At 39.9% G+C, this 24412-nt stretch overlaps 1 protein-coding gene and 1 pseudogene across 2 annotated transcripts in view; both read left to right on the top strand.

The window, feature by feature from the left end:
* The first annotated feature begins 5263 nt into the window (after positions 1 to 5263).
* On the top strand, positions 5264 to 8909 carry LOC139475383 (uncharacterized; annotated as a pseudogene).
* A 9031-nt stretch (positions 8910 to 17940) lies between these two features.
* Positions 17941 to 24412, top strand: part of LOC139473798 (M-phase phosphoprotein 8-like) — a 112467-nt gene continuing 105995 nt past the window's right edge. The window contains exon 1 of one of the 2 annotated variants that reach the window (XM_071256558.1): positions 17941 to 18120. In XM_071256558.1, coding sequence (XP_071112659.1) covers positions 17941 to 18120 — 180 coding nt within the window. The remainder of the gene's footprint in view (positions 18121 to 24412) is intronic. The other variant, XM_071256559.1, reaches the window with a different exon arrangement.

Genomic DNA, 24412 nt, shown 5'->3' with positions numbered 1-24412 from the left:
TACAATGATCGAACGATGTGTGACGTCAACTATTCATCTAACAGTTGAAACATTTGTACATCAACGCATTCGTTTTCTCTTTCTTTGAGAGGCATTACTTAGAAGGTGACGGATGACAGGTTAGACACAATTTTATTGATAATGTTATCCATACAATTGTGTCTACCTTGTCATTCTTTTTCTACCAAGGATTTAAGATTGGGAGGCCTCTAAACGTGTAAGTTATTTTCTTTTACAAAAGAATAGGATTTCGATCAAAAGGTTACAGTTAAAATGACAAATACAAGGTTCATATCTATAAGGTTATGGTGAATTTTGGCTAAGGCGAAACAACCACTACTTTGAGAGTATGCTTCACTTTGTATACATGTAAATACATTCGATGATACATCTGTTGATTTGACAGCCCAGGCCAAGTCGGACCCACACAAGCCAAACACTTCTGATAAAGACTATGTTGAGAATGTAGAGGGAAAAGGGCTTCACTTTGAGCCCCTTGTTTTCTATAAATACTGCAATCTGAGACACTATAAAGTGGTATTTTGGTAGATATTATACTAGTTTATAGATGTGAATCCTTTTGATGACACATATGTGAGTTTAAAGTTAATTTTGACACCCCGGGCCAAGTCGGACCGAACACTTGTTTGACAGTTGTGAGTATAGGGAGAAGAGGTCTACTTTAACTTACTTACTTATACTAGGAGATTTTACGTGCGCTTTCCGACTGAAGCGTATTTCGCACACGGGCCCGGCCGGGCCATTTAGTGGTTTGAAAGGGAAAACGAAAGGTTTGCAACCAGACAGGGGGTTTTTAGTGATTGCTTATATAAGATTTTGAAATTTTGAAATTTGGAATGAATGCCTGGGGGATGTGGTGGGGACTAAGGGAGTTTGTTAAGGTGTGTTTGTTGGTTTATGTGGTATGTTTGGGTGGTTGGATTATTTTAGATGCGATTTATTAGGTCTGTTTTGGTTAAGTATACGACTAGGGCTTTACATTTTTCTATGTTATTTTGTGAGTTTAGGATTGCCTCTAGAGTAAGAGCCTTATTTAGATTTAGGTTTGTTTGTAATGTTGCTCGGTGGGTGTGGTAGTGGGTGCAGTGTAAGAGTGCGTGATCCGGGGTTTCTAGGTGTGTGCAGTGGGGGCACTTCCCGGTTGTGTTTTTTCATTTTTAGGAGTTGGCTATTAAGTTTAGTATTGCCTGTTTGGAGTTTGGTGATAATTCTATCGATTTTTTTGGAGGGGTGGAGGATTTTTGGTTTGGTTAGGTTTTTTTTGAGGATTTTTATGATTTGAGTATTTGTTTTAGATAGCGGTTATGCCATCTTTGAGTGATTTTACGTTTGTTGATACTTTTGATCTCTGATTTAGATATTGGTAGCTTTAGGCTTATTTCGGGTATTTTGAGGGATTGTTTAGCGGCTTGGTCGGCGTTTTCGTTTCCGTATATTCCTACGTGGGCTGGGATCCAGATGAATACTATTTGCTTGCTTGCCTCTGTTAAGTTATTTGCGCTTTTGAGTATTGGGTTTATGTGTTTAGGGTGATTCTTGGTGTTTTTTTGTTTTGGAGGGCCTGAAGTCCACTCAGAGAGTCTGTGAGTATTAGGATTTTTTTATGGTTTTTAGTGTGCTGGTTATGGAGGGCTGTGGCCATGCCCATTAGCTCTGCAGTGAAGATGGATTGGTTGTTTGGGAGTCGAAAAGATTGCGTATTCCTATTTGGTTGTGCTATGTGGACTCCGAAACCTGTGCGGTTTGTGATCGGATTAGAGGATCCGTCTGTGTAGATGTGACACCAATTTGGCCAGTTTTGATGTATGTAAGCTAGTGAGGTGGATTTAGCTATGTTTGGATCGGTTTGCTTATTTATTGAGTTTGCTAGAGATGTGTCTATTTTGGGGATTTTATGTTTAGGAGTGAATATATTTGATTGTTTGCAGTTTTGTTTTTGGTTTCCTATTTGGTGTTCGTTACGGTAGTTGATTATTCGTTGGGATATTGGAGTAAGTAGAGGGTGTTTCCTAGTTAGAGCCTGGTTTTGGGGTCGTATGTTTTGGTTTAACCAACGTGTCTGCTTTAAATACGACGATCGGTGACATCAGCGCTGCTTACACACAGATCCACTTTCTGGTTTTCAAGCGATTTACTCCGACTTACTTATTTATGATTGTTCATTAATGTCATGTGTGTATGTTGCATCAATTATATGTAGGTATGATCGCCGATAATGAAATAATTAGCCAGTAACACTTTGGCCCGTCTTGGCCCGGCCCGGCCTGATTTCTAGGCAATACCGCCAATATACACTGATGGATCCAAGAATCCTATCAACAACAGTGCTGGTTACGGGATCCATATCCACAGCTCAAGCACATTCGGTTCGCCTGGTCAGTCGGTATTCACTGCTGAATTGGAGACAATTAAACGTAGATTAAACGAGTCTTACCTGTAAGTTGAAGGTTGATATAGATTATATGAAATAATCACCTCTGTTCAGTCCTACGTACAACCCCCTTAGCAGTGCTCGATCTGAGCACATCTAAGATCTCTGTTGCTGTCAACACCAATTTTCTGGTGGACAATTAATTAACACACTGGGGGGTTGGGGTGAGGTGCGGGAGACATTCTCCAGCATCTGGATGGTTTAGGATTTTGTGCTAACTTGAATAAAGATAAACAATCTAATTTTAGCTACAGTTAATATTCCATGGTTCTCCCACTTCAATTTGTTTTACTCTCCTCAACAAGCTGTGTACACACGTGGACATAGAAATATCTTGTGAGAGAATACATTTTATCAGTGAAGTTAATATATTCATCACGCAATGTGCTACATTTATGAGCCTGGATACATCATGAAGTTGGGTGAGTAATGTTTTAAGTTATTCCTTGTGACTTCTGTGAATATATATTTATTTAGCGATGTATATGTATTGAGAAATGATAACATACACACCAGTTACCATTTACTTTCGAGAAAAACAGTTGTAATGTAAATCCAAACAGAATTATCTAACCTAATTATAATTAATTGTATATTTGATAAACTAATTCCTTGATAATGTTTACACTCTTTGAAACCATATTGAAACTTAATTTGGGTATGAAAAAACAGCATAATACCAGCAAGCAAACTTTTTCTTTTAGGCTTGCTTAACAAGGATTGTTTGGGCTGAGCACAATACCGGTTTTAGTTGATAAGGAGAACAAATGGATCAACATTGAGGACTTCTGTAAATTTTTGAGGACTGAACACCATGAAGAAGACAGAATAAAGATAAAAAAAGATAATATCCGAAGAGAAGTTGCTTCCTATCGCAATAATTATATCAAGACAGACGGAAATGCAATTTTTCTCAATACAGTTGCAATTGTAAAATACATATGTCACCACAGTGATGACTTTAGAATATGCTCAAAGATAACACAGAGCATTCACAGCAGTATATTTGGAGGCCAACAGAAAACAAACTCAAGAACATTATTTGACTTATATAAACAGATTGCAACATCACAATTTACACATGATATCAATTACCTTATTGATTACACTGTCATTGAATCAGATGTTCCGAACTTGGAAATATTATACAAGAAGCATTTCACAGAGAAGGAGTGGTCTAACATTTGTTTGTTTGAGTTGCACTTTGCAAATGACATTGTAGCGACTTAGCGTGATAATACCACTGACAATAAATGGGAATATTTTGGAACAGTTGCCAGTGCAAAACATCTCAGCAGTGCTATACTGAAAACTCCAAAATCCACAATCACATGACGACTAGAAAGATATAGTTCGCACATTGAAGCAGAAGGCATTGAGATATACGCAACATTTCGTCATCGCCCTCATATTGTAGAAAATCAAATATTGAATGATCTAACTAACATTTTCCCTGGAGAAATACTATCAGTCACCTGCGTGAGTTGCCATTGTGTTTTAACCAAAAATCATCAAGATCTTGTGGAGGTGTTTGTGGAATGTAACCCAGCAATTGAGGAAAGAAATGCTGAACTTCTACAAAGGATCATTACCAGTAGACTGAATCAAGAGCACTGCTTACAATGTCATCTTATTGTGTTGTTTCCACTTGGATCACCAAAAGAATGGCCAAATTGCAAGATTAAGTCTTCATGATGACTTTCGCATGAAGAAACTTCAAAGTGAAAACTTTCTGCAGCTCAATGCTCTTTCACAAAATGAAGTTACAGAGATTTCCCTCGATTCCCGTGAAAAATGTCGATCTTGTTTCACAGCAAATCTACCGAAACCACTCTCTGTCTCTAACTTTGAAATCCTTAACGAATGGACTTTGGATGTACCACTGGTTGTGCAAATCGTCTTGGATACATTCATCAACAAAGATACCATTCAGCAATCTAATAACACCCAAAAGACCATGAAGAAGAAATTGGAACGACTCTATACAGCTTATGACCTGCTATTGAATACTTACAACAAGAATTTTATCGGAGTTCTGCAGCAGGCAACAACTGATGAGCTTCTAATGAACTAGCATAGCATAAGCAATGTCTTCTCAATAACAAGTGCTTGCTGAAAGAAATTTAACAAGCAAATCCATTGATGACACCTTGTACTTTGCAACCTATATCAAGGAACACCCTCTCACATATAATACCTTAGAAGGTGAAGTGAAAGGCATGGTGAGCATGAGAGGATGCCACATAGTGCTGATGCTTGACAATCTTGTCCGCCTGAAGTATCACAGTGACCCAAGCCCAGGAGAACATCGTTCGAAACAGCTCTGCATGTTGCCAATAACACTGCAAGGCATGCCAATGGATTCAGTTGAAACAGAATCTTGGCATGATGCAAACATATGCGACGGGACACTTGCATGCCAATGCAAACGACAAATATCACTGTCAAAACCTGAAGCTTTTGATATCATTCTGAATCCTTCCACACAAGAAACAACCAGTATTGGAATATTTCACAAGATTTGCCGATGGGGAAGTACCCGATTGTGGAGACTACTATATGGTAAGCATAGTTACTTTTGTACTTGTAATAAGTCTTTCCCATTTTGCATAAATACTTGAAAAACCTATACTCTGTGATGAGCAGAAAACCAAATACATTTGCCTATATACAGTTACCTTCTTAGTTCTATTCAAAGTTAATAATGTTCCATCCACAGAATTAAAGGAAGATTGTTACACTTTTCAGATGGCTTGTGTACGAAAACAGCATGGCTACGGACATATTTCAAGGAAATGACACCCCCCAAAAAATGAAGATCTTCAGGAAGGCTGTGATGTACAGACCCAGGACCAAGTAGATGTTGGTGATTCTGTTGCTGCAGATGTCACCATGTATGACGTGGAATCTCCATTGCAGGTGTGTGTGTGTGTGTGTGTGAGTGTGTGTGCGTGTGCGAGTGTGTGCGTGTGAGTGTGCGTGTGAGTGAGTGTGTGTGTGTGTGTGTGTGTGTGTGCGAGTGTGTGTGAATGTGTGAGTCTGTGTGTGTGTGTGTGTGTGTGTGTGTGTGTGCATGTGAGTGCTTGTGAATGTGAGTGTGTGTGTGTGTGTTGGTGAGTGTGTGCGAGTGTGTGTGTGTGCGGGTGTGTGTATGTATGTATGTATGTATGTATGTATGTATGTATGTTAAAACAATTATATATGAAAAACGCAACTAACACCAAAAAAGGGTGGTCATAATTCAAAATATTTTTTCTCCTTTAGATGGCCCCATGTGACCTACCAGATTGCATTGAAGGCCCGTCTGATAGTGAGGAAGAGGACTACCTTATTGATATAATGACAGCTGTTGATGTCCTAGAAAAAGAAGTAGCTGGTGATGCCAACACTGCAGACACAACCATGGATGGGATTGCCACAGGTTTAGATGACTCCCTGCTAGAAACCTCAATAGATCAGTTGACTTTAGATGATGACACACCAAGAGATGAAAACATCATGACTGCATTTGGCTTCCAGAAGTATTCACCCCCTCCTTTGCTTACCAGACATCCACCTCCAGCTTCTGGCAGAGATGATGACATAAACAAGCTTAGGGAGATCTTGGATGATATTCTGATCAAGACTGAGCTGGATGATAATCTTGGATACGATGTTTGCCTTGACAGGATACTTTTAGGACCAGACAACAAAATTGGTATGAATTTGTTGTCCTTGATTAAAAGTTTTTGCCAGAGTTCCCCCTCTTACATCTGAGAAAGTCCAAGGTGAATACTTTGTTTAGTGCATACAAACATGCTGGCCTTTGTGGAGCTGCTCATGGTTATGAGAGATCAAGATGTCACAGAATGGTCAAAGCTACTAACAGCTGATCACATCGACACAGCAACAAGACACGTTAGAAGAATTGCTCAGGCACTGCAAATGGCATTCTTACTGAAATTTATACAGTCTTTGGGTGATGATGATGCAAAGATAATCACATGGCACTTGATCACAGGAAAGTCATCTACTGCCTCTGAGACATGGGATGAACGAATGATGCAATTCATGGATAAAGGAAGGCAAATGAATGCTACCTTTGCCCTCCATTATGACATGATGACACACTGCAATGAAGTAGTTGCTATTTCAGTTTCAGAACGGCTCGGGGGCTCCAAAGGATACAGTCTCCTATTGGGAACTGTAAAGTCATCTTTGAAGTTTTCTTTCTTGAATGGTGCAACCCCGTATGCTCCGTATTGTGCAAGGCTACTGGCTCATCACTATACAGCAGGCATCTTCCACCAGAAGCTAAAGGAGACACTGTACTCAACACCTATTGGGAACAGTACGATAAATTTTGCTTGTGATACCAAGAGGGAGATGGACCACAAAGATGCACTGAAGGGATTTAGATCGGGCTCATCTCTTGAATCTGCTTCAAGAAGGATGTCGCTTATTGATGCGTTCAATGATATCCATTCCTACCAGGAGAAGACCAAAGAAAATGACGGAGTACAGTGGTTATTTTCAAACACAGATGCTGAGCACATTTTCAGGGTAGTGGAAGTCATTTTATGCCAGAATTCTTTGTCTTTGGAGGCCTGTACCACTCCATTCAACATGTATTCTGAAAAGAGGTCTTTACTGTCCAGAGAAATGCTTGATGATGACACCAGAGCAATTGGCGAATATCTGATACAAAAGTTCATTTGTCATGACCAACTGTTGGGTTTATCCTCTGCTGATGTTCCAAGCCTAATGACAGTACCATCAAGAGAACAATCAAAGCTACTAGACACGTCCAACAGTCTGAACGAGATGAGAAAGAACAAAAACGATCCAAGACCATCAGACGGGAAGTTAAGCAAACGGATTGCCTTTCCTCGGAAATGAACATGTGTCAAGCACTAGTGAAACAAGACTGCAGCAAACCTATGGTCCAGAAATCAACTTCTATGAAGAATGCTCTCATGAAATGCATTGAAGATTGTCAGGCAGGAAACAGGCATGGTGTCATTGAGTCTTAACTGTTAAAGGACCCTTGCCAATATGGTTGACAAGTAATGTAAAGTTAGTTACCCTTGAATTTGCCGGAGTGAAATTTAAAAGTAAAGTTATCACAGGAAAGCAATATCTGCACTATGTTCAAAATGCTATATTGCGTCCCCTACCGTCAAAAATGCCAAATTTGGAGAGAATAGTGCTGTGTGAAGAGAAGTATTCCTTCACTCCCGATCAGTTTAAGGCAGGCACAAGGCAACAGAGAAAAAAGGCCTGCAGTGTATCTTCTATTACCCATCTGAAACCAGCTGATGATGCCATTACACAGCAGCGATTTCAACGAGATGTCATAACTGGAACAACATTTTGGAAATCTCTCATTAGCAAGTATGTTGCAGCTAACGCTAAAGACCTGCTATTGCCACCAGGCATTACACTTGACATCGACAGTGAACTTGAAATGCACACCTGTACGTGTGATGGAGCTTTCACATGCAAACATTATGCAACGCCAATCCGTTGTACATTTGACAAAGAAAGTCAAAAACCAACCATTACAGCTCTGGTGGATGTTCAACAACGTAAAGGTGAAGCAGAAATGTCACAGGTAGACTGGCTAATAGCCAGCAGATCTGATCTCAAAGCAGGCGAAAGAGTTGTCAGTTCGATTACATCAGGTGACATTGATGCTGTCTGCATTCATCTCTATGCCATATCCAAGCACTGGCCTCGTGATGACAATGGCTCTTTTATAAATGAAGTTTTTGAGGTTCTGCAGAAGCCACATATGCTTCATGATATCTACAACATCACAGCCATCATTCAACATTTTGAGGACAATTACCAAGATCCAGACATAGGAGTGAAGCTGGCATTGTGTCTCTGCATTGGAGGGAATGACTTCATCCCCAAATTCAATGGTATCTCACATACCCAAATTTTGAAGACATACCTCTCCAGCAGTCACTTTAGGCAAAATCTTTTCCAGATTTCGAAAGGAACACAACCCTCAATTGACAAAGATATTTATGAAGATTTCGTAAAACATCTCAACTGTCCAAAAAATGTATCTCCAAATTCTGTTACCGTAGAAGAAGTAAGAACGGTGAGCATGAAACTGAAAAAGAAATCTGATGACAGCTTTATCTCCCAACTTGAGCTCAGAAATGCCGAAACATGGATGCCACAAACCAGTGCACTCCATCGCCTAGCTGACCTGATCCAACTCCAGGTAGGGTACCTGGAGACAGCAGGATACCACGATGCTGATCTGACGGATTTCATGGCTTCCTCATGCCTCAAAATAACAAAAACAGGAGAGGTCGAATATGACTTTGGCCCGGAGGTCCATTTGAATGTACAAGACATCCAAACTAAAATTAAAGATGGCAAGAGAAAGCAAGAAGATACACCACAGAAAGGACAAAGGAGGAAGAGACAACTTACATCCACACCCAGAAAGAAACCTTGAAAATATAGTCAGTACCCTAATTGACATCATCAGACTTCAGACAATATTTTGAGGAAGATGTTATACATACCAAAGTTGACAATGTGAACAACATAATTCAGCATTTTGTTAGTACTGCTTCCTTCAAAGCAGAATTCAACACATTTCACAAACAGTTTCTATCACACAATCAGGACATGACAGTTCATTTCTTGTGGATAGTGAAAATGAAAAGACAGTTTATGCTCATATTATCAGAGTGTATTTCAATAGTCAGTATTTTGTAGCTATTTGTGCCTTGTATTTGTAACATCTACAATATGGATAGATATGTATCTTCTCATGACCAATTTGTATAAAGTAGAACATGTTCATCAAAATCATACTATCAGTTTGTGTTTGTACTAAGCAATGTACAGACATTTAAATCAGCATATGTTATGGCCAGACAACAGGCAGTACATGGACATGTTTTCACTATGTTGTGGAAAGTGATACAGATGATACTGTCATGAACACTTTGTACCACCACACAGTCGTGTGAATTACCATTATTTTATGTACTTATTTTATGAACACTTAACGCTGTAACAGTACATGAACATGCCATTTTTGTCGATGATTGACAATGGCAGACACATGTATGTCATAGTGCATCAATGTGCACTACATTATTCACGGCTCGGGAAGAGCTGGTGTACAGCAACCCATGCTTGCCGTAAAAGGTGACTATGCTTGCCGTAAAAGGTGACTATGCTTGCCGTAAAAGGTGACTATGCTTGCCGTAAAAGGTGACTATGCTTGTCGTAAAAGCGACTAACGGTCGGGTGGTTAGGGTTGATGACTTGGTTGATGCATGTCATCCCAATTGCGTGGATCGATGCTCATGATGTCAATCACTGGATTGTCTGATCCGGACTCGACTATTCACAGACCACCGTCATATAGCTGGAATATTGCTGAGTGCGGCGTTAAACAACAAACAAACAAAACATAATTGACACATCATATCAATCCATGATCCAAATGGATTGTTTCATTGACTGTATGAAGTGCCTTATATTTTTTTTGTTTTAAAAATCATAATTAACAACGATGTGTAAGTATATGTAAATAGTTAACCGAATCTGTTTACAATTAGTTTAGCATAGTTTTCATACAATACTATTTGATGCTGAATAACTTTCAGAAAATACATGCCAGAGCAAAGTCACTGATTTCCCGCATGCAAATCGTAAATTTGCTAAGTATGTTTACATGTATTTGATAACAATGTTCTGAAAATGTTATGAATTTGATGTTATTAAATGAATCTTATGAAATGTTATCAGCCGAATCTATGAAGTGATCACTGCTAATACAAATCAATGATGTAAATACGTGTATTGTCATTTGTTTTATCCAAGATGGCGGATACATATACAAACATATACAACGAACAACGGATATAATGAACTGATTTCTCTGGTCCCTTGTAGTTCGTTTTATCCATGTTCTACTGTACTCGGAAGTTCATGCTCAGCTGTGCGCGTTCTGTTTTAAATTCCTTTGATGTTTGCTATTCAATACATATTTATTGAAAGAACAAACCCTACTCTTTGCCTGGAGGACGCACTTTAGGTTCTCCCCTATTTCATTTACATTACAAAATGTTCATGCAAAGAAAATTTGCATCTCCTCTCTAGGCCTTTTTAATATTTGTATTCAATGGTGTATGTTAACTTTTCGTTATAAGTAGAAGTGTACATCCTGCTCCCTGTGGGTATTTTTGTACAATAAATCTTCTAATGTATAAAATAATATTGAATAGTTGCAAATTTGGGTTATACGTAGGACTGTGTTGTTGAGATAAGAGTTGACTCATTCACTACTCTCGCGAACTCTATCGCATCTTGGAATGAGGTTGGTCTATTGTATAACCGGTGCTCGTATGGCTGGCTTAAAGGGGCACTAATCTAATGCAATTCCCCGGGACTGGTTGTTGCCTTTGTTATTGTTTTTTTCCCAGTGAGTACCCGGATGTATAGCAGAAATCTAGACTAGTTCGCGACCTCTGCTGCGCCATTCGTAAGCGCATTAGTCACTTGTATGGGTAGTAATAAGGGCATATGGTCACATTGATCAACAAAATGAAATACAGTTTTTGAGATAATAAGGAAATGTAAGTATCTTTGTGGGTAGCATCGGTAATGGTGACGTAGTTTTGATAAGTCACTTGCTTGGTAATTTTGCGATTTTCGTTTACACTATTTTGACTTGCAACACAAAGTTTCACCTGAGCATTGCTTTTTGATAGTGTGTATATTTTTGTCAAAATGTGTAACATTTTAAAATTTATTAAACGCCTAAATATTCGGTTATTTAACAAAGTGACTGAAAAACATTTCCATCTGTATTATTATGATAACAAATTCCAAACATTTTGATGTTTAATGTCATCACCAAGAGACTGAAAAGTACATTTCTGTGTTGTTTGGCTTCTAATCCTACATAATAATCTGTTGTGATGTTTGTAGGCCCTTTTGATCGTCTAAATCAATCTTGACAGATTTTTTTAGCTGTACAAAGAAACTTATTCGATGTCACGTGTCTCTGTAACAATCAAGATATACATCGTTTCGGAATATTATAACCCGTGTTTGTTTCTCAACTGATCACTTAGATTGTTTCAGGTGTTTCACATAGGTGTCAAGTCTCAAAGGTCGGCTGAGAAAGCCCACGTGACAACTATTTTCATAACGTCCACGGTTCCTAAAAAAATCCATTGAGTGATAGATAACAATGAGCAATCAATCAACGTATTATCAGTTAACCCTTTGAACAAAGTATGTTGTTTTTACATCAGCACTTCACGCCATGATATGAGTGTATTCCCTTTGTTTTAGTAAACCTAGACATGTAAACACTCACTCTTGACATATCCACTGTGCAAGATAACAGTGATTAATCAATCAACGTATTTCCTGTTAATCCTTTGATGACTAGGAACGATCCGTTGATTTACAAAAATAAGTAAATCAACCGATCATTCACCTCTTGCTGGGCTGCCACGTGCATATTACATAACATAAATTTCACCTCACTTCAAACCTGGATTTAGATTGAATAATTTACCCAGACACAATAAATGCCAAATGGGAACCTTTGTCAGGTAATCTAAGTGGTGCTACCACTAATTGTACCTGTAATAAATTCATTAACTGAGCATCAAGTGAATGACGACAAATACACAAGTGTAGGGTTATACCAGAAAACGTGGATGACATCAAGGGAGTAGTAATCGTATTATCGACGCAATCCGAAATCCGAAAATGCTTTCACTGCATGGATACTTTTTTTTATATTAAACTATAACCGCCTGGGGTATTTCCAAATGACGACATCCGATGAGCTCCACCGTTCTTTTTGTCTGTTTGTTTAGGCTGAAGAAATTAATTAACATGCGCCCTTTGAAGAAATCTTTATAGATCACAGTTAACCAATCAGTGTTCAAAAATGCGTAAAACAAATATTGCCTCCAGCCTCCAAAGTTTATTTAGCTGTACTTGCAGACGGTAGCCCAGTCTCTGGTCACGCTCAGTTGCGTTGCGTATCATCCGGGTACTCACGGGGGAAAAACAATAACAAAGGCAACAACCAGTCCGGGGAAATGCGTTAGATCAGTGACCCTTTAAGTCGTCGAATCAATACTGATAGTTTTTCACGATCTGTTTTATTTAAACAGGCACATTTAAGTTCAATGTCTGTGATATACGTTTCCAGGTGTTCAAATTCTGACATTTTCCTGTCCCACAACTGTTGTTCAAAAAGCCATAAATGTTGGTTTGACACAAAATGTTCAGTAAATATATAGAAAAGTCTGTCTTTAGAAAGCTTAATGTGATCCTGCAGAGAAGTGTACCAAATCAAAGCAATTCCTTACAAGTTCAGCATCACTGCCGGTCCAATCTGATCGTCTCTAAATCTCTGCACGCCAGACCAAGCCTTAAATCGTTCCAACCACATACGGGCGTCCTCCGTGGGCAATCCAAAGAATGGCTCCAATTTCAGATTGGAGGAAGCCATGATCACCGTATGAGGCCGAAAGAATAAGGGATCGTTTTTACATCTGACCCGACACGTTGGGATCACAGCAACAAAAAGCACACAAAAGAAATGCCACGTTTGACAGCGATTGACAGAGAGAGAGCCGTAGGAATGCTCCAACAGGGAGCTACCTACCGCGACGTCGCCAAAAGGTTAGCATGCGCGCGCATAACCGTCACCAGGTTAATGCAGCGGTTGCGTCAAACGGGTCGGACAGCAGACAGGCCGAGAACCGGGAGACCACGGGTGACCACGCCTATTGAAGACCGCCACATCCGGGTGCTTCACCTTCGGAACCGCTTCGTAACAGCGACGGTAACGGCACGGACGGCACTGGGACACGTGATAAGTCGACAAACCGTGTACAGGAGACTGCGGGCACATGGTATCCGAGCACGTCCCATACCACGGAGCGTTCCTGACACCTCAACACCGACTGGGCCAGGCGACTTCGACGGTGGCAACGGTGGAACTGGGCACGTGTCATGTTTTCTGACGAAAGCAGATTTTGCATCTTCAGGAACGACGGCCGGCAGCGTGTGTACCGAAGAGTTGGTGAACGTTTGGCACCGAACTGCATCCATCAAGTCAGGCCATATGGAGGCGGAGGTTTAATGGTTTGGGGTGGAATCTGCGGTGACGTCAAAACGAGACTCGTCGTTATTCGAGGAAACCTGAATGCGCAGCGTTATCGTGATGACATCTTACAACCAGTTGTGGTGCCATTCATCCAACAACAGCCTTATGGTATCATTTTCCAGCACGATAATGCGAGGCCTCACACGGCAAGGCTGACCCAGATCTTCCTAGCAAACGCCAACATTCACGTTTTACCATGGCCGGCATATTCACCGGACATGAACCCAATCGAACACATGTGGGACATTCTCGGCCGCAAAGTCAGGAATCGCCCTGCGCCCTTAGTTAACCTCCAGGAGTTGGAACAATGCCTCCTCCATGAATGGCAACGCATTCCCCCCCCCCCCCAAACGTCATCAGACGTCTGACGTCATCAGCCCGTAGACATGTACTAGCGTGTATTGACGCTCACGGTGGACATAGCCGGTACTAACATGACTTTGAGGCGTGTGTTGTGACATTTTCCACACTTGACTCATCGACTGTGTTCAAATGAAATTTTCATTTTGGATCCCCCGCGTCTTTACATGTCTGTCCTCATGATTGTAAAGGATTGATTACAATGAATTTTTGTACACATACTGTGAAAACATTACTCACAAGTCATATACCAATTTGAAATGTCTGTATCGTTTAGTTTTTTTGTAATGTCCATTCAAACACGTGGTATCGTTTCTTTTGGACATTAAATAATGAAACAAATGTGATTGTCACGGTAATCTTGCGTTTACTAACGAACATTTGTTAGGATAATAAGGTAAGAAGGTAAGTTTTAATCATTAATGTCCAAAGAAGGATTTCAATTAATGGTGGTAACCATAATTTGTTCCAAGCACCTACGGTATTCGGTAATAACATCAACAGTTTAAATCACAAGTCCCAAGCACGAGAATCGGATGGCACACAAGTTCAGTAGCGTGTATGGCCACCATGTGCGTTGACAACTGCCACACAACGCCTCCGCATGGACCTTATGATGCTTGTGAACACATGATGGAGAAGACGACGCCATTGTTGCTGCAAAATGGTGCCAAGATCTTGCAAATTCTGTGGTTGGTTCTGGAGAGTGCGCAGACTTCTGCCAAGAGCATTCCAGACGTGTTCGATGGGATTGAGGTCGGGAGACCTTGACGGCCAGTCCATGACGTTGACTCCCGCATTCTGAAGGAAATTCCTTGTCAAAATGTGTGGGGTCTGGCACTGTCGTGTTGGAAGATCAAACCGGGTCCATGTGCTGCCATAAAAGGCAGAAGTTCTGGTGCCAGTACCTGGTCGCGGTAAGCAGCAGCGTTGAGGTTGCCACGGATGACAAGAAGCCTGGAACGTGCATTGCCACAGAAAGCACCCCACACCATGACACTTCCGCCTCTAAATCTGTCAACTTCCTGTACACAACTCTGGTCGTAACGTTCATGACGGCGCATCCACACCCTCGCCCTACCATCAGCAAATCGAAGATTAAATCGGGATTCATCACTGAAGACGACTTGATTCCAATTCCTCTGAGTCCATCGTAAGTGTCGCTGTGCCCACAATTGACGTTGACTTCTGTGTAATTGAGTCAGAATCGACCCGCAGTATGGCCGTAGTGCTTGAATGTGAGCAGTTCTCAGACGGTTTCGAACAGTTTGCGCACTCAGTCTACCCCTAAACAGTTCATTTCTGGTTGATGTAGCCGTCAAAAATCGGTTACGGAGGTGACGTAAGATAATCTGACGATCCTCTGCATGTGACGTCACACGTGGTCGACCTGGCCGAGGGCGATCAGCGGTGGTACCCGTCTGCTGAAGACGCGTATGTAAATCATAAACAGTCCGTCGACTACAACCATCGTCCTTGCGACTTCAGCTACGGACGTTCCCGTCTGTAACATGCCGATGGCACGTTCACGTTGCACATTTGAAAGGCGTGGCATGACAGATGGCCGTAAAGACTTTTGTTTTCTTGTGTTTTTCTTTTTTTGTTAATGACTGCTAACAAGTATGGCTGAAAACACGTGCGGTATTATGGCCACGTGACCAGTTGCACGTGAAAAAACACTTTTGCCGCTATAGTGCTGTGCACATGATTTTGATCGATTCACCTGCACAAAAACGGGTGTTATCTGAAGACAATACGTGGCCATTACTGTTTAAATACACAATAAGGGCCAACAATGATAACTAGTCAAAATGTTAAAATTTTAGGATTGTGAAGTTTTTAATTTGGTTCAGTATATATGACTATGACACAATAAATGTTTGGTGTTTTAGGATGAAGTTTCCTGAAGCATGCAATGATCAAGTCGTTGTTACAAACATCGTCCTTGGGGATATTTACCAAGAGAAACATCTGCGAAGTACATGCACTTCATGAAAGACTTGAAACTTTGCTTCAATTTGCTACACGACTGACTCACATATCTAAGTGACTTGAATATCCACATGATCATGACAAATAAAGATAATAAAGAATTCCTGGTTACAGTTCAGAATTTCGTCCCTGTGGTTTTATGCCAGAGAATATGCATTCTTACATCTTGAAAACCATCGGGTAAATTGTATTCAACACGCAAGATGATTTGTCATTTCGGTACTGTGGAAGCACGTGTTTGAGAACGTGTAGTGTTCTGAATCTCGGTCCAGAACACTTTACAGACGTTCTAAAAGTGTTACATCGTCAGAACACGTTGAAACGTTTTAAATATGTTTGTAGAACACTCCTGTTCCGGCTCGAAAACATCAATGTTCAGAATTTTCAGAACACATGGACGCGTTTTAAAAGTGTTACATTCATGTGTTCTGTCTATAGTGTTCAGAAGTAGAACACTTGGGTTCAGAGTGCAGACAAAGTGGAGATACAGCCTATTCCCTTTAGTGAACTAGAGATAAAAATCAAAATCATAGCCTCCATAGCAGAAAGATGGCAAGACCAGTGGGACGCAAGTAAGATCGGCAGATGGCTTTACAAAATTCAACCCAAGATCCACCAAAAGCCCTACTCATACTCAAATGAAAGTTGAAAATGCCATCTCAGACTTGGTCTCAAAAAGAACTATGGCAAGATTTGTCCATCTTGCAATCAACCTAAATCCATTGCTCACTGGAATGTCCAGACCACGCAGAAGCCCGGGCTCGGTTAAAACAAGAATTGCAGCTTGATCCGCTATCTGTCTCCTAGAGATGCAATAGCGAAGGCCAAACTAACTCTAGCCTAGAACAATCCTTAATTTCAGGAGCAGAAGCAATCTAGACTTGCCAAATTATCCTGGACTTGAGACCTTTTTTTACTTTATTTGTCTAGGGTCTGGGAGACAGACCTGGGAGGGTCATGAAAAACATACAAGGACATGGGGAGGGTCATCCCGAAATATGACGACCCATGAAGTCCCGGGGTAGAACAGGCCTTCAGCAACCCATGCTTGCCGTAAAAGGCGACTATGCTTGTAGTAAGAGGCGACTAACATGATCGGGTGGTCAGGCTCCCTGACTTGGTTGATGCATGTCATCGTATTTCAATTGTGTGGATCGGTGCTCAGGGGATTGTCTGGTCCAGACTCGAGTATTTACAGATCGCCGCCACATATATCTAGAACATTGCTGAGTGCGGCGTTAAACAACAAACAAACCAAAATATGACAAGCATTTTTAGGGGAGGGTAATTATTTTCAGTATCATTAAAAATCTCTTATAGCCTCCTAAATAAATGTAATAAATGGCCGCTCCCTTATCTTGGGATACATGTTTACATTCGGCTAGTAGTATTTATTGTAAAGCTCAAGTGATTTTGATGCCTTAATTATAATTGAACTTGAAATAAGATGAAATATTCGAATTTGCTTTTGCAATCAAATTAAATATACACTGGACCTAATACAAAATTTGCTATTTAGATCTAGATCTATATTTAAAACCATTAATAATACTCGCTTATATTTAATAACGAGCATCAATTTTGATGATAAAGTAACTTTCCGCGAGTTTTGGAATTGTTTAAGACGTACAGGACACCTAGTCTAGGCTATCGTAGGTCCAATCTTAAACCAGATAATGCGGATGGTGTCATTGTACATATATACAGCTGATATAGGTCCCACTGACCTAATTTTCGTTCACGAATGTAAATATAGGTCAATGGTTTGGTCCACTGATCAGTTGAGCAGCAATGATGTTAATGTAAAAAATATATGGGATTTGTAGTGAGAGGCTTTCTGGGAATCCTTCTGTACAATCACCTGTTCATGTTGTTAATCTTGTGTTTATTGTATTCCCACACTGCTGTAAACGTGCAAGTCACTAACCCGCGAAGTCGTCATGTTTTGAAGTTCTAGATCACCCCTTTTGTGAACATGGCCTGGTCGCTGTCAGTGGGCAATATGGCGGACGACGAGGAAGGTGCGCCGATGTCTGACGAAGAAATGGTCGAGGAAGACTCGATGTCGACAGTAGAGGGGAGTAACAGTGCTGATAGTGAAGCAGAAGAATTATATGAAGTAGAGCATATAGTAGGAATGAAGAAAAATGCTAACGTGAGTGACTTCTGGCCTTCTATATAAGTAACTCAGATGTCTGGAGCGGCAGCTCTCAAGACAATATTCAGCTGTGTTGTTAAGAACTGACGGTATGTCTTTGTTCACTAACATGTTTTTCACCATACACTCTAAGCCGGCTGCCTGTTGATATTTGAATTATCAATCCATATGTATCATTTTATTAGTACAGACATGCATTTGTGGAGATTTTCAATTTATTTGCAGAACTGAGATCCAGAGGGAGACTTGCCTAGATTAAATAATGTGCTGTCTTCACTTATTGATAATATGAAACTATTTCCTCCTAGTTGTGATAATCAGCATTGGTTTAGCCTTTTACTTGGTAGAATTGTTTTATCCAACAGCAGGCATTTTAATCTCCAGAACATTTTGTATACACAGATATGCAAGGCCTGGCTCAATAGCAGCCAAGTTACAAGATGGGTAGATCTGATGCAAACCATACTGGTTTCCGACCACTTATTCTCATTTTTTCATGCTATCTCTGACATTTTCCTCCTACAAAGTTGACTGTACCAATAACTTTAATTTTTATGAAACTATGAGCATGTGTGCATATCTCTGTCAGTGGAATAAGATTCACTTGATTTTTGTTATAACGCTACCATAGGGAATCAAAACAGTGGAAATAGAATTTTCACGTCGACTTACTTTACCACTTATTGTCATCGTGTTAGCGCACACCGCTTCAGTTATACAAATTCCATTTTTAAGTATTTCGGGTATGGCACTCAATTTTTTTATTCATCAAAGTGAATAAGAAATGCTATTATCAATTTGTCGTCTGCAAACTGACAACAACCAATATCACAAAATTTAATCTACATATGGTAATTTATCACTATGTACTATGGATTTAGCAATATATACAGGTTATGCATTTTTGGAAATACAGCTCAAATAGGTTTCAGAATTGTATTTTGGGGAAGAAATGACAGACAGATAGAAAGCAATGACAGAACTGAAAGTGTATCATTGTTTTGTTCGATTTATATTTTCAAGTGAATTAGTCACGTGACACCGCCCATGTGTCTTTTCTAAAGTTGTATTTGAGCAAGGTGATTATGGTGTTTTTTAAGAATATTTTCTCTGAAGAGTCTCTTTTGTTCATCATTTTCGAATAAATATTCCTCTCTTCTAATGAAAACGAGCAAAAGTAAAATGATATGGGATCATGTGCACGATCAACGTGGAGATGGTGATAATTGGTCCTCGGTAATAACTTGTCAATAGCCAGAATAGATTAGGACTATGAGTTTAATGAGGTAGGGAATACCTATGCCAAATAACAGGTAATTCAGACCACCATTTTACAGATCACAGGCAGTTCTTCCACTCTTTTCACAATACTGGATAATTATTGTGTAAATTAGTCCAAATTTCATAGATATAAGCAATAATTAATTTTTTCTTGCCAATCAATCTAATTGTGACTTCAACCACATAATTGTCAAGGTTTTTGTTGCATGCATAAACTTAGGAGTGCTTCTCATATTATACATGAACTTGAAGTAGTTGTTTCCCTCCCCTCCTTTTGTCAGAAGCTGTAAGAACCACAAAGAATGTGTATTATCAAGGCTAATTTCTCCCATGTTTAAACAGTGCAGGTGTGGAAGATGCATATTGCCTACTGCAGTTATTCCCCTTTGATAATGAAATTGGAACAGTCATCAGTAGACGATATTACTTGATATATATGTCTTATATGGAGTGGGTCAAAACGGCCCCATGTCAGAATGACCTCAAAAGGTAAAGTCAAAACAGCCACAGAAAAAGATCATAACAGCCACTTAAAAAAGTCATAAGGGCCACACAGATAATAAAGAAGACAAACTCACATTAATTGTATCATATACATTGTATAACAGTTCGTAACACCATATGCACGCAGATCTTAATTCAGCACAAATTCAGCACTACACAATATCACAGTTCCATATCACATATTAAACCCTTGGTCCATGGTTTGAAGTGCATATATGCAAGCACCTTAGATGGTGTTATGTCGCCTTCCTTGTACATTCTCCAGGTTGTGAAGATTTTGTCTTACTGATTTGTAGCATTCTTTTAGATGAAGAGATTTGAAAGCACTTAAATCTGAAAAAGAAATAATTCTAATGTTAATGTTATCCTTATTAAATAATCAGAGACTAATTAGGTGACTAACTGAATACACATCTCTTAACAGCAGTTAACATTAATTGCTGAATTCACCTACCCTAGCTCTCACTTTGGTTACAGGCCGGCAAAGCCACATATCGAAAATAGATAGCCCAAATTGATGTGGCTCTCGCGGCAATGGTTATAGGTTGTGTGATTGTATAATGTGGCTCTCGTGGCTATGCTGTCAAAACATGCTTTGTGATTCTAACAGGTTACCGTATATAACAAAACAAGTCTTGTTTTCTCATTTTTTATTCAACAAGGATAACATATTCATCAAAACTTTACATTGATGAATATGAATAGCATATGAATATCATAATGGATTTAATGTCATTACTGCAGATGAAGGAGGTCGCCCACGTGGTCAGCATATTCCATCTCACTCAGGTGTTGGTTCATGAGCTGGATCTTGAGGGACGCAATACGTGCATCGATTGCCTTGTAATTCTTTCTTCGTGAAGGTTCTGACCACTGGTGAGAGAGTCTCAGGACTGAAGCTCTTTGAGTGACTGCTCTCACTGAAATAGCTTCACTACCTCGTAGATGTTCGGGTGGCACTTCTTGGCAAGTTTCTTTATCTTGTTGTGCCACCCTTCCAGGTGATTGTTGGTATGGTGGCCTTGGTTTTCGAAATGGTTCCAAATCTCTGGCATGAAGGCCCCTCCTTGAACCCAACTGGTTGTCACATAGTCCATGAAGGCAGTCACTTTAGGGCCAGCAGGAGAATCAGCAATGGCATCAAGCCACACATCATCCACTTTGTCACAAGGTACTAGAGGGAGGGCAGCAGCTCTTCTCACCAGCTTCTTCACCTCCTCATCTTCCTTATAGTCCATCACCAGACCTTCTTTCTGCACCCTCCTCCAGATACATTGGGTGAAGTGAAAGAACCACCCTCTAACTAATGTCCCAGGAATTACATCAGTCACGGGATTGTGAGCTGCACGTTCAAAGTCCAACTGAATTGTAAGTGGGGCAAACTCTAGACCTCCTCTACTAGCAAAATCGCATAGGTACTGAAACATGTTGACATAACACTCTTTTGTTTGATTGGACAACAAACAGTAAACTAATGGAAACATATGGCCAAACACCTCAGCATGTAAACAATAAATCTGATCAAACAACAAACAGTAAACTAATGGAAACATATGGCCAAACACCTCAGCATGTAAACAATAAATCTGATCAAACAACTTGGGACAGGCATAAAATGTACCATCACAAAATACAATGTCTGCAATACACAAATGTTCAATGTTCTTGTCTGTAGTGAAGATGAGGATGTCGTCACTAACACGGTGTAGGAACTGGTCGCCTCCCTCAGTCTGGGAGTACTTCTCCTCCAGCTGGATCTGGGGTCTTCTGATAGTGGTGAGAGACTTCCGGGCTGGTATCTGCTTCTGGAGGTCATCTGAGACAATGTCGTGATGTTGGCGTAGTCTGGATATCTCCTCTCCGTAGATAGTGGGTATAGGTGTCGTTTCTGTCCTCGCTCTCTCCATCAGTCTAGCCTTAAAGGCATCAACCTCAAACTCGAATGGTAGTGGGTCGTGGGAGTGACCCATGATCTCATGGCGTGGAGCAACTCCCCCAGAGTTGTGATCCTTGCAGTGCACTCCTTGACAATACAGGACCAGTATCTTCTTTCACCACGACTGCTCTTACACCGAAAGCCATCATAGTACAAATGTATGCCTCCTCTGACACTTTCAATGAACTTTATTTGAACTTGTGCGTTTGCCATGGTTCTGATATGGAGTGAACACGACGTCATTTAAATATGTTATGAATAACAGGATGAACTGAATGTCAATTAAGACCGCCTTTGATCTCTAAAGAACACCACGCTTAGTAATTTAAATGTGGGACACTCATATAAAGGTATCGGTAATCGGATTAATTAATTACCCGCTAGAATAGGTGAAATGCACTCAGCTGAAAATGTGGCTCTACTGGCAAAAGCCATTTCTGAAATGTGGCTCTCCCAGCTAGACACCCTCACTTTCACTGATGTCAGCTTCCCTGTCTCACCAGCATGGGGAGTTGATCCATGACTGAAGGGGTTGGTGTTGAATGGGTTAGTTTGAAATTAAAACACTGAAAAGTTTCCTCATTAGAATAAAAGTGTATTTATGTTTTCACAACAGATTGGTACACTGGTCAGTACAAAGATTGGTTCAAACAACCTGTGAACTCGACTGGAAGTTATCACATTGTAATAACAACATCTAGCATGTATAGTCTGTACACATCCTGCTCACATTGTATTTTTATCATTAATTTTATCATGGACATTTTGACTTTTTTGTTGTGGCCCTTAGGACTTTTTGTCGCTGTTTTAACTTTTGAGTTTTGAGGCCATTCTGCCATTTTGTTTTGACTACAATCCATCTTATATAGATTACTGTTTTGACCTGCTAACCTTGCTCAACCTCTCAACGTGATATGCATATTGCTTACTTAAATTTTGTCTGTTTTTGTTTGTCATGAATGCAACCTGGTTCCAATCCCAAGCTAAAAAGAAATATGTTAGTTTGATTATGAAAATTGCACTTCAGCAGTTGGTATGAAACAGTAAATGTCACTTGTATTTTTAAGAATGAGCTCAACAATGTTTGATGTGGGAGATGTGTTGAGTGTAAGAATATATTCATGGGCTTAATGATAAACACATTGTCAAATGGAACTAGACAATCTGTAGTCACGTATTTGTTCACAGTGAAAATTTATATAATTTTACTGCAAAACATTAAGACATTGTTTGTTTTGTATTTCATATAACAACGCATGCATAGTCCAAAAACTGACTGTGTAAACTGCTTGCTACACTGTCTGACTTCAAAGAACTTAGTATTTTAAAACTAAAACAACAAAATGCTACCACAATCAATTGAGTTCATCACAATGTAGTTATTGTTTGTGTTCTTTAAAATTGTGTTCAGATCCGCTAGATTTGAGTACGATTCACCTAAATCTTTGAATGAGTCTGCCAAATTTAGAATAATTGCTCCAAATCGGGTACAAATTGGATGGGAATTTTAGGTAAGGGTTTGCCATTTTCAATGGTTAAGAATCTCAATGTGTACGAATTGTCTAGTATCCAGTGTATTGATGAATATCGGTAAACATAACTTCCTTGTGTTTTTCCATTACCATGGGCGACTACACTCTGGTCGGTGGTTTTAGGGGCTAGTCAATAAGAGCACATATAACATAAGAACATGGTAATATTTAAATTGTCTTGGTCTGATGGACCATCTCCCAACATTTGTCGAGCAACTGTTCCCTAAATTTACTTCATTGTATTCCTAGTTTTTATATAATAATGATGATGAAAAATTTACATAATAACATTTCATGAGAGAAAAAGACAGACATTTCACAGAAATCGTGTAATTTATTTTCAAATTCAGGTTATGCATGTTTGAAAAGAATTCTTCATTTGGTTGTAGAATTATATTTTCATGAGAAATAATGAATCTAACTAAATGTGCATCATTAGATACACTTTGAAACAACTCGTAAGTTAACTGGCATCTGACAGATACTTGTGTATTAATCTCTATGCCCCTACTCCATGACGGAAGGAATCACATGAGGGAACAAAAGGCTAAGCCAGTCGTAATGTACCAAAAGGGAAGACAGAAGTTCTTTTATGGCATTTTAATGGACTTCTGTTGATCCCCAAACCTGTCCTTCCTAAGTAGCCTGTTCAAGGAGCTAACTTGGTTGACAGGTTAGGAAGGAACCTTGAGTAGTTGTTGACGATACCCAAGAAGGAGCATAGTTCAGACATGTTCCTTGCATGTGGAGCTTGCCGAGCAGCAGCCATCTGATTATATAGTGCACAAACTCCCAGGTATCAATCCTGTGTCCAGCAATAGAAATCTCATGTTTGAAGAACTCACATTTCTCTTTCTTCAATATCAGTCCAGCTTCCTTGAATCTGGACATGGTAATGTCAATGTTTGGAAATGCTTTTCATCACTCTTGCCAGTTATTGATACATCATCTTGATAACCTCCAACTTGCCATGTGAGAGCGCATCTGTAGTCCTTTGGAAAATGCTAGGTGCTGAGTGAATTCCCAATGAAAGCTG

Source organism: Haliotis cracherodii, unplaced genomic scaffold (assembly GCF_022045235.1).
Source record: "Haliotis cracherodii isolate W230 unplaced genomic scaffold, xgHalCrac1.p SCAF_3, whole genome shotgun sequence".
Lineage (NCBI taxonomy): Eukaryota > Metazoa > Mollusca > Gastropoda > Lepetellida > Haliotidae > Haliotis > Haliotis cracherodii.
This window is presented reverse-complemented; position numbering and strand designations above follow the sequence as displayed.